Source organism: Mustela putorius, unplaced genomic scaffold (genome assembly GCF_011764305.1).
Source record: "Mustela putorius furo isolate JIRA1106 unplaced genomic scaffold, ASM1176430v1.1 tig00000832_pilon_pilon_pilon, whole genome shotgun sequence".
In the NCBI taxonomy this organism is placed as follows: Eukaryota; Metazoa; Chordata; class Mammalia; order Carnivora; family Mustelidae; genus Mustela; species Mustela putorius.
This window is the reverse complement of record NW_025421491.1, coordinates 7,185,509-7,200,729: the sequence shown is the minus strand read 5'-3', so window position 1 is coordinate 7,200,729 and position 15,221 is coordinate 7,185,509. Positions and strand designations below refer to the sequence as shown.

The 15,221-nt window shown below is 38.7% G+C and overlaps 1 protein-coding gene across 2 annotated transcripts in view; it reads left to right on the top strand.

The window, feature by feature from the left end:
• JAM2 (junctional adhesion molecule 2) overlaps window positions 1–15,221 on the top strand; it is a 62,587-nt gene that overhangs the window by 30,140 nt on the left and 17,226 nt on the right. For both annotated transcript variants that reach the window (XM_045085187.1, XM_045085186.1), the window contains exons 2-3: window positions 5,684–5,749; window positions 12,428–12,535. In XM_045085187.1, coding sequence (XP_044941122.1) covers window positions 5,684–5,749; window positions 12,428–12,535 — 174 coding nt within the window. The remainder of the gene's footprint in view (window positions 1–5,683; window positions 5,750–12,427; window positions 12,536–15,221) is intronic.

Here is a 15,221-nt window from a genome sequence, read left to right as displayed (position 1 = left end):
AAAGAGGAGGAGACATACCATCTTTGTTCAGTATTTAATAAATATACAAGTGTTATTCAAATTACTTGTCCAGTCTCCATAAATATTTGCCCATTAACATTTTTCTGCTAAAATGACAATTCATTATATACTCTCTGCACAATATCTTTACCCTGAAGATTGAAAATGGGTGTGAAGGGGCACCTGGGTGGCTCAGTGGGTTAAGCCGCTGCCTTCGGCTCAGGTCATGATCTCAGGGTCCTGGGATCAAGTCCCACATCGGGCTCTCTGCTCAGCAGGGAGCCTGCTTCCCTCTCTCTCTGCCTGCCTCTCTGTCTACTTGTGATCTCTCTCTGTCAAATAAATAAATAAATAAAATCTTAAAAAAAAAAAAAAGAAAATGGGTGTGAAGCCATCTTCAGAGCATCTAACAGAGTAGTGTTTGGTATGTCTTTCTCCACACTGCCTTGTGCCAATCCGAGAATGGGGGGGGAGGGGGAAAGGAACCAGAGTAACTAGATGTAAATGAGTATCTTTGCTTCTCTGCATTCTAGCGTTGTGACCCTGAGCAAGGACCTCTCCCAGTGGTCATATCTGTCCAGTGAGGATTTTAACACAAAAGAGTCACATCTTACTTAGATGCTAGGTTCTTAAGGGGAAAATTTATTCATAGTCAAAATCACTCTTTAATTGTTTAGGTCATCATTAACTCACCAGAACACCAGCGATGGGTAGCTCTAAAGCCAAGCAGATCTTTTATTTTTCCATGCATTTCGGTATGGTTTCCCTTTCTCTCATTAAAAGGGCCCGAAGGATTGGCTGAGTGGCTTCATTCGTTTGGCAACTGGCTCTTGGTTTTGACTCCGATCATGATCCCAGGTTTATGGGATCTAGCCCTGCTCTGCGCTCAGCGGGGAGTCTGCTTCTCTCCCTCTCCCCCTGCTCACATGCTCGCTCGCTCTCTCAAATAAAGAAATAAATATTAAAAAAAAAAAAAAAAAGGAAAGAAGGGCCAGAATGTCCAGTGTGAGAGGCTAGAAGGACAGGTCTCTGTTTCTTTCTCTGTCTTCTTCTCTCTTGACCTCCTATCTCCTTCTCTCTCCTTCCGCCTACCCTCTCCCCCTCTCCCTACTCTCTAGACCTACTATGGTCGAATCATAGTGAGATAGATGAGTATATTAACCTAACTCCTGATTCCTACTTCAATGGGATACATTTGACCCTATAAAGATTTATCCATAATAAATACTGAAAGTACTCTACATCGAAAACCAATACTACATTGTAGGTTAATTAATTGAATTTAAATTTTAAAATTGCAAATATTAAAAAAAAGCGTCCTTTTAAAAAAATGTAAAAATAAATAAAAAATTAAAAGTCTCCTTTAAAAAATAAATAAATAAATGCTGGGTAATATTATTTTATGTTACTACTAGCCCTGTACATCTTTTCTATATTTGTTAATACAATAATTGTTTATTAGTGATGTTCAAAACCACATGGCTATTAATTTTCATTTTTGAAAACTTACAAAATAACTCATATCCATGGTTTTTATAACTTGCTTTTATCATGATACTCTGTAATGTGCTCCTCTGTAACACATCAATTTTCCCTCATCATGTTTCCAATTAAAAGTGTTACTTTAAATACTACTCTCATAGTAGATTTAAAAATTGTGGTATAAATATAAATATTTATTCTTAGTCATACTAAATGATCCTTGGTCACACAAGAATATTTTAGATGATTGATAGACAACATAAGAAATTTTATTCTTAGAATCAAGGGTGAAGAAACACAAAAAATTTTGTTTTGTTAGGGATTACTTGACTTGGAGTTGCTAGCAGTTATGGAAATAATCATCTCTTAACCTCATTTTATGAACTTCTGCCCATGATTTTGGAACGCATCCAAAACTATTAAAGATGTTTTGTAGCTAACTTTAAAACAATTGTTGACCTCAACTAGCAGACCTCTATGACGATTTTTTGTTTGTTTTCTTTTTTAACTCACTCTGGAAAGGTGAAGAAAAAATAAAAGTCAGTCAAGAAAGCAGCCAGCAGAGACTCTTCCCAACATCTGCTAGTGAAATGTTGGTACAAAATCCAACATTTTGTTTTCATAAAGTCATTGGGTTCAAGTTAAAACACACACACACACACACAACTGAATTCCAAGACCAGAAAGGCTAAAAACAAGAAAGAAATCTTATAATGTATAATTATTTTTTTAAGATTCAGAACTTTCTGTTTAAATAAATTCATCATAGGTGACCACACATTTTAAGTGGTTTTACTTGATTAAAAAGCAAACCTTGAAGTAAATAGAACCAGACAAAGCAGCATAGCTAGAAAACACTTAAAATCATAGAAATAAATATTCAGGTACCAAGAAATAGTATTTATTTGTTAATTTACTAAAACCAATCCTCTTTATAGTTGCTTTGCATTCATAGTTTTGTCAATTCAGTGAATCTTCTCTTTTTTGGTGTTTGGGACATTTTTTTTTTCTATTCAAACATATACATATGAAAGTTCTGAAGAAATTAATAAAATCCCTGAGTTAATAGCCGTTTTTTACATAGAACTTTTAAAGTGATTTTTGAAAATTTAAGAAATTTTTCTTTAAGGGTGTTTTAGCAAGTAAGAAACTGGAACTGAGAAAAGGGGAAAATATTTGGACCCAGTCCTGAATCCTCCAATGTCAGATCGGACTAACATTCGCCTCAAATGAAAGACGACCCAAGCCAGCCGAAGAAAATAAACACTCTCAGTAGGCAGTGCAGGGTTTGAAAAGTTCAAAGATATGATGATGTGGAGGGAACAAAGATTATCTTTTTCTATTTTGTCCAGATTTTCCCCTCAACTGGTTTCTAGGGAATATGAGTCTTCATTGTTCTGTCTAAAACAAATCAACGAAAAGAGTTAAAAAATCATGAGAAATGCTTGTCACAATCAGAACTTCTCTACGGGCACTAATTTACACATTGCTAAAGAAGAAAAGAGGCTTTTTCAAAGTGTGCTTTGAAAGTTTCACAGAATAATGATTTAGAATCGGAATCATCGGATAAATGTTCCGCGATCGTGTCATTTAAATGTAGGTATAACACAGAATGAACGCAGGAGGTCCTGGCTTTCCTGGCTTGGCGAGCGTAGTGTCTTCCCTCCCTCTGGGAATCTGGACCTCTTTACGATCTACAAAATAAAACTGGGGAAGGAGAGGGGGAACTGGAGAAGAAAGGCTTATGGGGCGAGGGTGAGGTTCAGAGGATTATGGGACATAGTCTGGTATGTGGCAGAATATATGGAAAAGGGAAAAGGGGATACTTAAAAAGTTGTCTTGGACCCTTTCGTAGTTTTTTGTTTTTTGTTTTTTTAATACACAAACAGAAGTTGTATTTTGAAATCACTCTTTGGTGACCTGTCATCTCTCTAAACTGGGCCACGTAGGTCCCTTCTTTATACGCACAGCTTTACAGTTGTCAATAAAAGCAATCAGCCCAGTTCTACATTCTTCCCAATAGACACCAGCTTTGCCGATGTGTCTAGTGAAGAGGTTTGCAATTTAGAGATACAGAACCTGAGTATCGTTGAACAACGTTAGATGGGAGAACTAGACACTTGAGGCCTGTAGGTTTCTAAGAGTTTTCATTTCATTCACAATTATGTTTGCTGTCCAGGCTTCTAAGGCAGAGAAAAAGAAAAAAATTTTTTTCCCAAATAGCATGTATTCCTTAGGAGCACAGTGTCATAATTTACATGTCAGTGTCCCTACAGATGAATAAATCAAAGATGGCATGCTATGTGAAACACTTTTCTCTCCTTCCCAGAAATGTAATACATTATTTCATACCCAAGAAATCCTGATCTCGTAGGAACTTTTTTTTAAGTCCTTGAACTCATGGTTTTTTGGTCCTTCTTTAATGTATTTATTTCTATTCCTTGTTCTTCAAAGCAGCCTCACTGTTACGTATAAAGCAGTGGTTTTCCACCACGTATAATTTCCCCACCCCCACCCCCCGGGGGCGTTTGAGAAGGTCTGGAAACATTTTTGGTTGTCATGACTTGGATTTGCCATAGGGGAGATGGAGGTTCTACTGGCGCACAGTGGGCAGAAGCCAGGGATACAACAAAACGTCCTGCCGTGCCCCGGGCAGCCCCCCACAACAAAGAATGAGCTGGTTCCAACTGTGAATAGTGTCAAGATGGAGGAACCTCAGCTACAGCCTCCCGGCTGAGATGACCATGACGTGCTACTTCTCTAGTTACCGCCACCCAGCTTCCATCTTCCCACTGTACTTCAGAGCCAGTCCTTAGCCTTCCTTATAACCACCAGTTTCTCACCAAATCCCAACTTCATTAGATCAGTGGACCTTTCCACCTGGCATCCTTGCTAATCTGCAGTGCTTCCTCATAGGTCAGCTTGGGGGAAACACCATGTGGGGCCGGTGTGGTCCTACAGTAATAAACTACTCGGGCTACTGGATGAGTTCAAATCCCAGCCCCACTACTTACTACTTGTATAACCTTGACCAAAATTTATTACTCTCTCTGGGTCTGTTTCCCCATCTGCAAAACAGACGGATAAATAATGGTACTGGACCACAGAGAATTGTTGTGAGAGTTCAGTGAGTTAATGTTTGCAAAGCACTGGGAGTGTTGCCTAACACCAAAGTGCTTAATAAACGTTAACTGTTGTTGAGGTGCCTGGTTGGCTCGGTCACTTGAAGGTCTGACTTTTGGTTTCAGCTGAGGTCATGCTCTCAGGGTCATGATCTCAGGGTCGTTACATTCAGCGCACATGCATTGTGGAGCTTGCTTAAGATTATCTGTCTCCCTCTGCACACCGCCCCTGAAATAAATAATAAATCTTTTAAAAATGAAATTTTCTGTTTAAGTTTATGAAAGTGATGATGAGCTCATCGTCGTTGTCATGTTATTTTCAGATCACATTAGCCACCATAATTGGTCAGTCATTTCAATCCTATAGACTATTCTGTGTATATCCAAGGTTTATATACAATATATGTTATATGTACCTTTGCTAGTCAAAAATACGTTAAATGACCCATTTCTATATGATGTAGGTGTAATCAGGGATAAGTTTGTAAAGCAACTTAAACCCTTAAATAATTAGCCTTTATCTTAAAGGGGCAATACCTTAAGCGCTAGAGCATATTGGGCTAAATTAAGGACAAAGCCGCCTGGGGCCTCCTGAGGGGCTCAGTCCATTCCAAATCGTTGGACTCTTGGTTTCAGCTCAGGTCATGATCTCGGGGTCCTGGTATCTAGCCCAGACTCAGGCTCTGCACTCAGCGGGGAGTGTGCTTCTCTGCCTCACCCTCTGCCCCTCCCTCTGCTCATACTTTCTCTAAAATAAATAAATATATCTTAAAAAAAAAAAAAAAAAAGCCTTTCACAGTCAGGCTTGTCAGACTGTGTTGTCTGTCCTGGGGCCCTGACAGATCAATGGGTTTTGCTTTGGGAAAGGAGAGCAGAAAACCACAATACAGAAAATGGAAGAGACATAGATGGTTTGACTTGGTTTTTCTTATTTTGATAACTTTAAAACTTATGGGTTATGCATATGTGAAACAGTCAGCAAACTTTATGCCCGTTTTCCTTAATGTTGCATTCCATTCAAACATTTACAAGTGGTCTTTGGTGCTATTTTAATTATCCTATCTGTTTTAATTTTTCAGATCATAAGGCCTATGGATTCTCCGCCCCAAAAGACCATCAAGTGGTCACAGCGATAGAATATCAAGGTAGAGTAACTTATGCTTCTCACGGACTGTGTTGTTCAAATGACTCACAAGTATGACGTGTGTGATGTTATCTATTTGTTGGACTATCTGCCTTCCCTCACACTAATTCTTCCTTCCGAAATGCTGCTCTGTGCTGTTTCCACTTGAGAACTTTCTCCACTGCCTCAGTGGAAATTTTGGACATTCGATGAAAGACCCGATGTACAAAGAAGGCCTCTAATTGCGTATATTATCTGCAGCAAAGCAGATCTAATTTCTAATTTGTGGAACTGGTAAATGGAGGGTCCTGCAAAGTTTCCAGCCAGCTGGATGTGGTAAATGGAAATTAATGCTGCAAACCCCACTCTACTTCATGTTTTTCGTTTTTGTTTTTTTTTGGGGGGGGGGGTAAAGAGTCTGTTCTTTTTTTTTTTTTTTTTTTTAAGATTTTATTTATTTATTTGACAGAGATAGAGAGAGAGACAGAACACAAGCAGGGGAGTGGGAGAGGGAGAAGCAGGCTCCCCGCTGCGAAAGGAGCCTGCTTCGGGTCTTGATCCCAGGTCCCTGGGATCATGCCCTGAGCCAAAGGCAGAGGCTTAACTGACTGAGCCACCCAGGCACCCCTCTACTTCATGTTTTTAAGATGACATTAATATAGATTATTTTGGGGTGCCATCTTATTATGTATTTAACTTCTTAAATATATTTACAGTAGGGAGTTGGTGTTTAATGGGTGTAACATTTCACTTCTGCAAAGTGAAAAAGTTCTAGAGATTGGTTGCCTAACAATGTGAATATACGTAACACTACTCAATTATTAAAAATCATGAAGATGGTAAAAAATTAAAAAGTGTTAAGATGATAAATGTTAAGATACGTGTATTTAACCACGATTAAAAAATTAAAGCCTCTAATACCCAAAGAGAACTTTATAAGGGCTTTTATAAGTTTGTTTCAAATATTGACCACCTACTACTGTTATGAAATCTCTTTTACCCAGAACACAGTAATACTAGGCAACCGGAAGATTTATCGTATCCTAAGTGTGATGCTCGTTTGAGCTGGAGATTGTAAACATTTAAGAAACAAGTCTTAAATGTGTCTGAGCTCTTGTCTTCAGGCACATCGTAGGTTCCTGGAGTTGGAAGAGATAGGTTTGAAGGAAAGAGACAAATATTAAAGAATAGAGCTGTGGGTAGGAAGGAACTAAGTAAATTAGTATTTAGCTAATACTAATAATAGTACTTATAATATAATAGTGCTCAGCCCACAGTATTACATGTGTTTCGTCAGTAAAAATATGCTACAATAAGAATCAGCCTGCCATTCACAAGTAACACATCACTTGATAACAAATGACTAGAACAACTATTTCAATTAATGAGCTCCTAATCTATTACATGATAAAGTCAAAAACACTCACTCTTTATCATGAATTAGTTTTAAGTGGAAAGACGTGGGAAGAACAAATTAATGATTGGGAGTGATGTAGGGCTGTGAAGCACTTGTAGAGGGGATAGACAGGGCTGAATATGGTGTTAAAAAGGAGACCAGAAAGGCCAAAAGAAGGACCACGCAGGGAGAGGGAAAGATGGGCCAGGACTCTGTAAGGACAAAAGAAGTGAATTGTCCTACTCTGTACTTTCCTGAAGGTTCTCACTGTTGGGCCCAACTGGTACCATGAATATACATCCCAACCCCTCCACCACCACCCAGGTCCTATGACGTGTTATCTCAGTTAAGATGCCAAAGTTATACTCTACAATCTTCTATTACTAAAAAAAAAAACACACACACAAAAAAAGTAGTAAGGTGAAATTCACATAACATAAAACCAGTACATTCAAGTGAATGGTTCAGTGGCATTTAGTACATTTGCAATGTTGTGTAACTCCCACCTCTGTCTAGTTCCAAAAATTTCCATCACTCCAAACTAAAATCCTGTGCCATTTACATTATTTTCTAATGAGTGTTTTCTTTTTAATATAAAAAAAATCCTTCTTTAATTTATTGCAGCCAAATGTTTGTCTTACTCCTGAAAAAGTATTTTTTATTTTTATTTATTTTTTTAAAGATTTTATTTATTTATTTGACACACAGAGAGACATCACAAGTAGGCAGAGAGGCAGGTACAGAGAGAGAGGGAAGCAGGCTCCCCACTGAGCAGAGACACCCCCTCCCCCCCAATGCGGGACTCGATCCGGGGACTCTGAGATCATGACCTGAGCCGAAGGCAGAGGTTTAACCAACCCACTGAGCCATCCAGGCGCCCGATTTTTTATTTTTTGTTTGTTTGTTTCCCTTCTGCTCTTTTTAATTAAGAATTATAGGGGCACCTGGGTGGCTCCGTCGGTTGAGCATCTGATTCTTGGTTTCAGCTCAGGTCAGGATTTCAGGTTCCTGAGATAGAGCCCCACATTGTGGGGGCGTTGGTGGGAGGGGTCCTGCCCTCAGGTGGAGTCTGCTTCTCTCTCTCTGCCCCTTCCCCCACTCACATGCTCTCTGTCTCTGTCTCTTTCTCTCAAATAGAATAAAAACATTGTTAAAGAAAAAGATGTATATTCTGATTCTATTTTATATGTGCCCCAGTTGTTCCAACTTGGCTCTCCTTAAAGCAAAAATAAATTTCTATCTTCTTCCACATTTTTAGTAGTAGCGTATTTCATGCAGTGGCTTGGTTTTAGTTAGTCTAAAATATCTTGTGATTTGTGTATATGTGTAGGTATGTTCCACCTCATTCATTTCTTTCTTTTCTTTTTTTTTTTTTTTTGTCTCTTGTCTCTTTGATGTCAACAAATCATGAATTAATGCCTTCTTTGCAGTACTGCTGTTTCGTATCACTTCCCGTAGTGGTGCCAAGAACAGAACGAGACCGAAGTGAGAGCAGCTTTTCTATGCTTATAAATTATATGAGCAGCCTCTATGCAGAATGTCCAACACTGTGAGCTATGAATCAGTTTAATAGCACGCTTTTCTTCACAGAAGTAATTTCTTGGTAATTTTTCAGAGCTGTGTTGGTTGTAGCAATTCTATTTTTGCATTACATAAGATTTTGATGATTTTTAACTGAGCACAGAGAATAAAATCAGAAGATAATTAGCAGAATCCTAGAAAAATTAAAATTCACAATGATTTCTAGCGATGTGATTCCTAAAATGACTGTTTTGCTACATGAAAATATTACTGCTTATATGCTTTTTCTAAACAAAAGAATCATCTTTTCCTCAACCTAAAGGAAACATATTTTTGAGAATGAAATAATCATCTTAACAAAAGAACTTGAAGCATTTTTATGCTTTAGTATGCCTTGTTTTGCAAAAATAGGAGTTATGTCTGTATCCTATCCTGCTGGCTCAAATTTGAGTGATTCTTAGGTAAATTTGGGTTGTAGAAAGTGAGGATTTCTATCATGTCAAGGCGTACTTACAACTACAACTAAAAGAAGTTTCTCAGGGGTGAAAGCAATAATAACCATTGATGGAACACGCTATGTATGAAGTACCACAGACACCCAAGTGTACCAATAATGTATTCCCTCACTTAATCTCACAACGGCTTCATGAGATGAGTACTGTTATTTTCTTTCTTTTAACAAATGTGAGGATAGGGATGCCTGAGTGGCTCAGTTGGTCAAGCATTTGACCTCGGCTCAGATCATGATCCCAGCATCCTGGGATTGAGCCCCCCTCAACGGGCTCCTTGCTCAGCGGAGAGCCTGCTTCTCCCCTTCCCTTCACCCTGTTCGTGCTCTCTCTCTCTTTCCCCCTATCTCTATCAAAATAAATAAAATCTTTAAAAACAAACAAACAAACAAATGTGAGTATAATGTTCAAAAACAGTTAGTAATTTTCCCAACAGCGCACACATAAGTGTATGGCGGAGGTCTGACTCCAAAAGGCCGTGCCTTAAACTACTACCTTATGGTATAATAATCCTAAGGGCTGCATATAAGATTATGCTGGTCGTGCATTTTAACTGAAAATAGAGAGGAGAGTCCATGGTAGTTAGCTTCTCAGTTCATCTGGTTCTTTATCCTTGGATATTGACCCCATGGTTCCAGCTGACTTACTGACCCCCAGTTATGGGGGTCACGGAGTTGGCACCTTCAGATCGAGGCACTGACTGTGGTGCAGCCTGTGGGCACCAAGTGCCTTTCTCTGTTTACCTTTGGGACACTTGCTTGGAGTGTCCCAAAGAAACACATGGTGAATTCCAACTTCGAATTCTAGGAAATGTGTTCTCACATTCTAAGGAATCCTAATTTCTTTTTTTTTTCAGTCTTTAGTCAGATGGGTCACTCTCTAAATGAGTTGAAGTCTGACCACTCAGGTGTTTTGTAATTGCACACTAGCACTCCTGTTCTACTAAACAGAGTAGAGTAGAGCACTCATTACCTCCCGATGTAGCATTTAATTCACCTTATGATATTTCTTTTAAACAGTTTTTTTAAAAGATTTTATTTATTTATTTGACACACAGAGAGAGATCACCAGTAGGCAGAAAGGCAGGCAGAGAGAGAGGGGGAAGCAGGCTCCCCGCTGAGCAGAGAGCCCAATGCAGGACTCGATCCCAGAACCCTGAGATCCCAGAACCCTGAGCCGAAGGCAGAGGATTAACCCACTGAGCCACCCAGGTGCCCCTGTGATATTTCTTGTGTGCCTGACTCCCCCTGCAAAGTGTGAGAGCTGAAGGAATGCGGATCTTTGTCTTGCTCACTGATATAGCTCCAGAACAATGCTGGACACAACAGTAAGTACTCAGCGTCTGAGGATGACCTATACCATCACTTCACATCTTCCATGGTCATTGTGAGTGAGGGGAAGCGGGGTCATTGCATTTAGGAAAATCATAGGTTTTGTTTTTGAATATAATTTGTGCAGAGGTTTTCCAGAGAGCAAGGAGAACAAAAGTCATATCTTCCTGGTGAAAAAGACCGTGCGTGCGTGCGCGTGTGCGTGTGTGTGTGTGTGTCTGCGTATGTAGTTAAATATAAGAAACAATGTGACTGAATACAAATTTATTCCTAAGACTAGAGCGTGTGGGCTAAAAATGAGTGTGGGTGTGTGTTTAATTGTTGGAAACTCAACAAAATACGGGAAGGAAACCTATCTCAAACTCAAGACTCCGGAAAGTCACCACCCATTCTCCTTAATCAACAGAACAGAACCGTGTTTCCTCAGACAAGTCCCTCAGCACACATTTGTCTTTGTAGCCTAGTTGTAAACATGTCTGTAAAATGATGTCTCTTTGTCATATAAAACCTGCTCTAAAAACTTTAGGCACCCTTGAAAACCATTTTGTGGGTTTTTTTCTTTCCCTTGCCTTTCTTTTCTCTGTCCTATTTTCTGTTTTCCATTACCTTGTTCTATTTCTCTATTTCCAGCAATATGTGTGTAACTAAAAGGAAAATTAGAAACTACATATAACAAAAAGGAACACCATAATTCTATCACATAGAAATCATCACTGGGTTCATATTTTTGTACACATTTCTATAAGCTTTCTGTCCATATCTATGTGTATGTTAATAAAACCTGGGGTAATAGAAGTATTGCTCTCTAATCTACCATATCATGTAATATCCTGAATTTTTTTTAATGGCATTAAATCTGCTACATCAAAACCAGAGGTATGGAAAGGATTTGAACATAATTTCTCCTCTAGTCAAAGATGTGTGCTTTTGGGGTCAAACTGTATGCATTTAAAAAAAAAAAAAAAACCTGTATGCATTGTGAGGAAGAAAAGTCTCAGAACTATGAAGGTGACACTCTAGGGAGCGTGATTGAAATGTACTTTAAAAATATTTACAACCAGAGGTTTCCTTTTGTCAACGCAAAGCAGCTGGTAGGTAAGTGCTGGGCTTCCACACCCCCACCCCTACCATGGCTAGTCATCTTGTTTGGACAGTTAAAAGAGGGGTTCCTTCGGAGGTTCCAGGAATTTTTAATAACGTAAGTATAGTAAATTTCCTGCAATAAAGTGATTTAAATGGGTTACAGTGAGGCAGTTAAATGTGATGCCAAGATTAAATCTTCTCAGAATTTATCTGGATAGAGATAAGAAATAGAAATTCATGATTTAATAGAAGATCATATCGGGTTTGTATCAATATATCTACACAAAGGATTCTCAAAGAATGGGTCTGAGTGAGGACACAGCATGTTGATGGCATGTTTGTGGATCCCACAGGCTGCACCAAGTGCCTTTCTCTGTTTACCTTCGTGGCACTCATGGCACATTATCACAATGGAATAAAATTACATTATCTTATTTGTCTCTTCTCTCAGGCTATAAACTCCCTGACAACTGAGGCTGGGAATGTAAATGATAATGTAATATAAATGATAAATAATTATCATAACTGCCACTTTTCAATTACTTACCATGTCCAGGCATGTGCACTCTGCATGTATTACTGTATTTGAAGACTCATTACAACTCTGTGACAACTGAGGCTCACGAGCTATGGTCAGTAGCCTAGTGTCAAGCAGTTGTTATGGAGAAGAGCTCTAATGCTTTTGGTTCATCGTTGGGCTAAGCCATCATGGTGCCCACTGAAGTAATTTATGAGAGAATGAATGAATGAAGTGAACTAAATTATAAAGGAATACCTAAACGTTATTTAAAAATTTACTTAAGTAAAATATAAATTCATAGGGACAATTAGAAAACAAGTATTTTTGTTGTTGTTCCTAGAGGTTATTTTAGCCTGTAAATCCCCAAAGAAGACCATTTCCTCCAGATTAGAGTGGAAGAAACTGGGCCGGAGTGTCTCCTTTGTCTACTACCAACAGGCTCTTCAAGGTAAGAAGCTATAGACTTGATGAGGTGAGAACAGGAGAACACCAAGTATAGCCTGAGTTGTTTAGTTTACAGATGAGAACAAAACAGGACTAATTATTGAGAATATTGGGTTTTTAAATCATTTTATTTTGTTTTGTTTTGTTTTCATCATGGTAAGTGTACTCTTAATCCCCATGCCCCTACCCATCTTCCCTCTGGTAACCATCAGTTTGTTCTCTGTATTAAGAGTCTACTTCCTGGTTTCTCTCTCTCTCTCTCTCGTTTCCCCTTTGCTCACTTGTTTTGCTTCTTAAATTCCACATATGAGTGAGATCATATGGTATTTTTCTTTCTCTGACTGACTTATTTTGCTTAGTATAATACCCTCTAGCTCTATCCATGTTGTTGCAAATGGCAAGATTTCATACTTTTTGTAGCTGAGTAACATTCCATTATATATAGATCTACCACATCTTCTTTAGCCATTCATCTACCAATGGACACTGGGCTGCTCTCATAATTTAGCTATTATAAATAATGCTGCAATAAACATAGGGATGCATGTATCTCTTTGAATTTAGTGTTTTTATATCTTTTGGGTAAGTACCCAGTTGTGCAATTCCTGGACTATAGATAGTTCTGTTTTTTAATTTTTTGAGGAAATTCCATACAGTTTTCCATAGTAGCTGCAGCAGTTTGCATTCCCACAGTGCACAAGGGTTCTTTTTTCTCCTCATCCTCACTAGTACCTGTTGTTTCTTGTGTTTTTGATGTTAGCCATTCTGACAGGTGTGAGATGATATCTCACTGTAGTTTTGATTTGTATTTTCCTGATGATGAGTGACGTTGAGCATCTTTTCATGTGTCTGTTGGACATCTGTCTGTCTTTGGAGAAATATCTGTTCATGTCTTCTGTCCATTTTTTAACTGGACTACTTGTTTTGGGGGTATTGAGTTGATTCAGTTCTTTATATATTTTGAATACAAACCCTTTATCAGATGTATCATTTGCAAATATCTTCTTGCATTCCATAGGTTGCCTTTTAGTTTTCATTGTTTCCTTCACTGTGCAGAAACTTTTTATTTTGGTATAGTCCCAGTAGTTTATTTTTGCTTTTATTTCCCTTGCCTCAGAAGACCTATCTATTGAAGACATGTCTCCAAAGGCAAAGGAAACAAAAGTGAAAATGAACCTTTGTGACTTCTTCAAGATCAAAAGCTTCTGCACAGCAAAGGAAACAGTCAACAAAACAAAGAAGCAAAGCACAGAATGGGAGAAGATATTTGCAAATGACACTACCGACAAAGGGCTGATATCCAAGGTCTATAAAGAACTCCTCAAACTCAATTCCCAAAAAACAGATAATCATGTCAAAAGATGGACAGAAGACATTGGAGACACTTCTCCAATGAAGACATACATCATCATTAGCCATCAAGGAAACTCAAATCAAAGCCACATTGAGATACCACCTTACACCAGTTATAATGGCAAAGATTAACAAGACAGGAAACAACAAATGTTGGAGAGGATGTGGAGAAAGGGGAACCCTCATACAATGTTGGTGGGAATGCAAGTTGGTGCAGCCACTTTGGAAAACAGTGTGGAGATTCCTCAAAAAATTAAAAATAGAGTTTCTCTATGACCCTGAAATTGCACTTCTGGGTATTTACCCCAAAGATACAGATGTAGTGAAAAGAAGGGACATATGTACCCCAATGTTCATAGCAGCAATGGCCACAATCACAAGCTGTGGGAAGAGCCAAGATGCCCTTCAACAGACGAATGGATAAAGAAGACGTGGTCCATATATACTATGGAATATTATGCCTCCATCAGAAAGGGTGAATACCCAACTTTTATATCAACATGAATGGGACTGGAGAATATTATGCTGAATGAAATAAGAGAGAGTCAATTATCCTATGGTTTCACTTACTTGTGGAGCATAAGGAATAACATGGAGGACATTATGGGAAGGAAAAGAAAAGTGAATTGAGGGAAATCGGAGGGGGAGATGAACCATGAGAGACTGTGGACTTTGAGAAACAAACAAGGTTTTAGAGGGAAGAGGAACGGGGGGATGGGTGAGCCTGGTGGCGGGTATTAAGGAGGACACATATTGTATGGAGCACTGGATGTGGTGCAAAAACAATGAATCTTAGAACACTGGGTAAAAAAAAAGGCTTATCTAGAAAACTTGTTACAACCAATGTCAGAGAGAACCTCTGCTCTCTTCAAGGATTTTTATGGTTTCAGGTCTCATATTTAGACCTTTAATCCATTTTGAGTTTATTTTTGTGTATGGTGAAAGAGAAAGTGTTTTAAGTGTGAGATGAAACCAACAATGCCTGAAACTTAGAACACAATCACCGTGATAACAGAAGAAGGTGAACTTCATGGAGACCCTGGACCCTTCATATCTCAGCTCAGCCCTGAAAGATGTAAAATGGACTGATTTTTGCTGGCCTCGTAGATTAGACTTTTGAGAGTCTTGAGAGAAGAGCTGATGTGGAAGTGAGATGGAGGGTCACTGCTCGGTGGTAATAATTTTACCCTATCTCCACATCACCATCTAGAAAGCTAGGCCATCACTAAGAAGCCTATGGAGTTAAGACTTAGACTTATGGCGGGGAAGGTAAATAAAACTATTGTTAACAAGGCTTTATTTTAATTATTTGTCATACATTTCTTTCCACTTGCTAT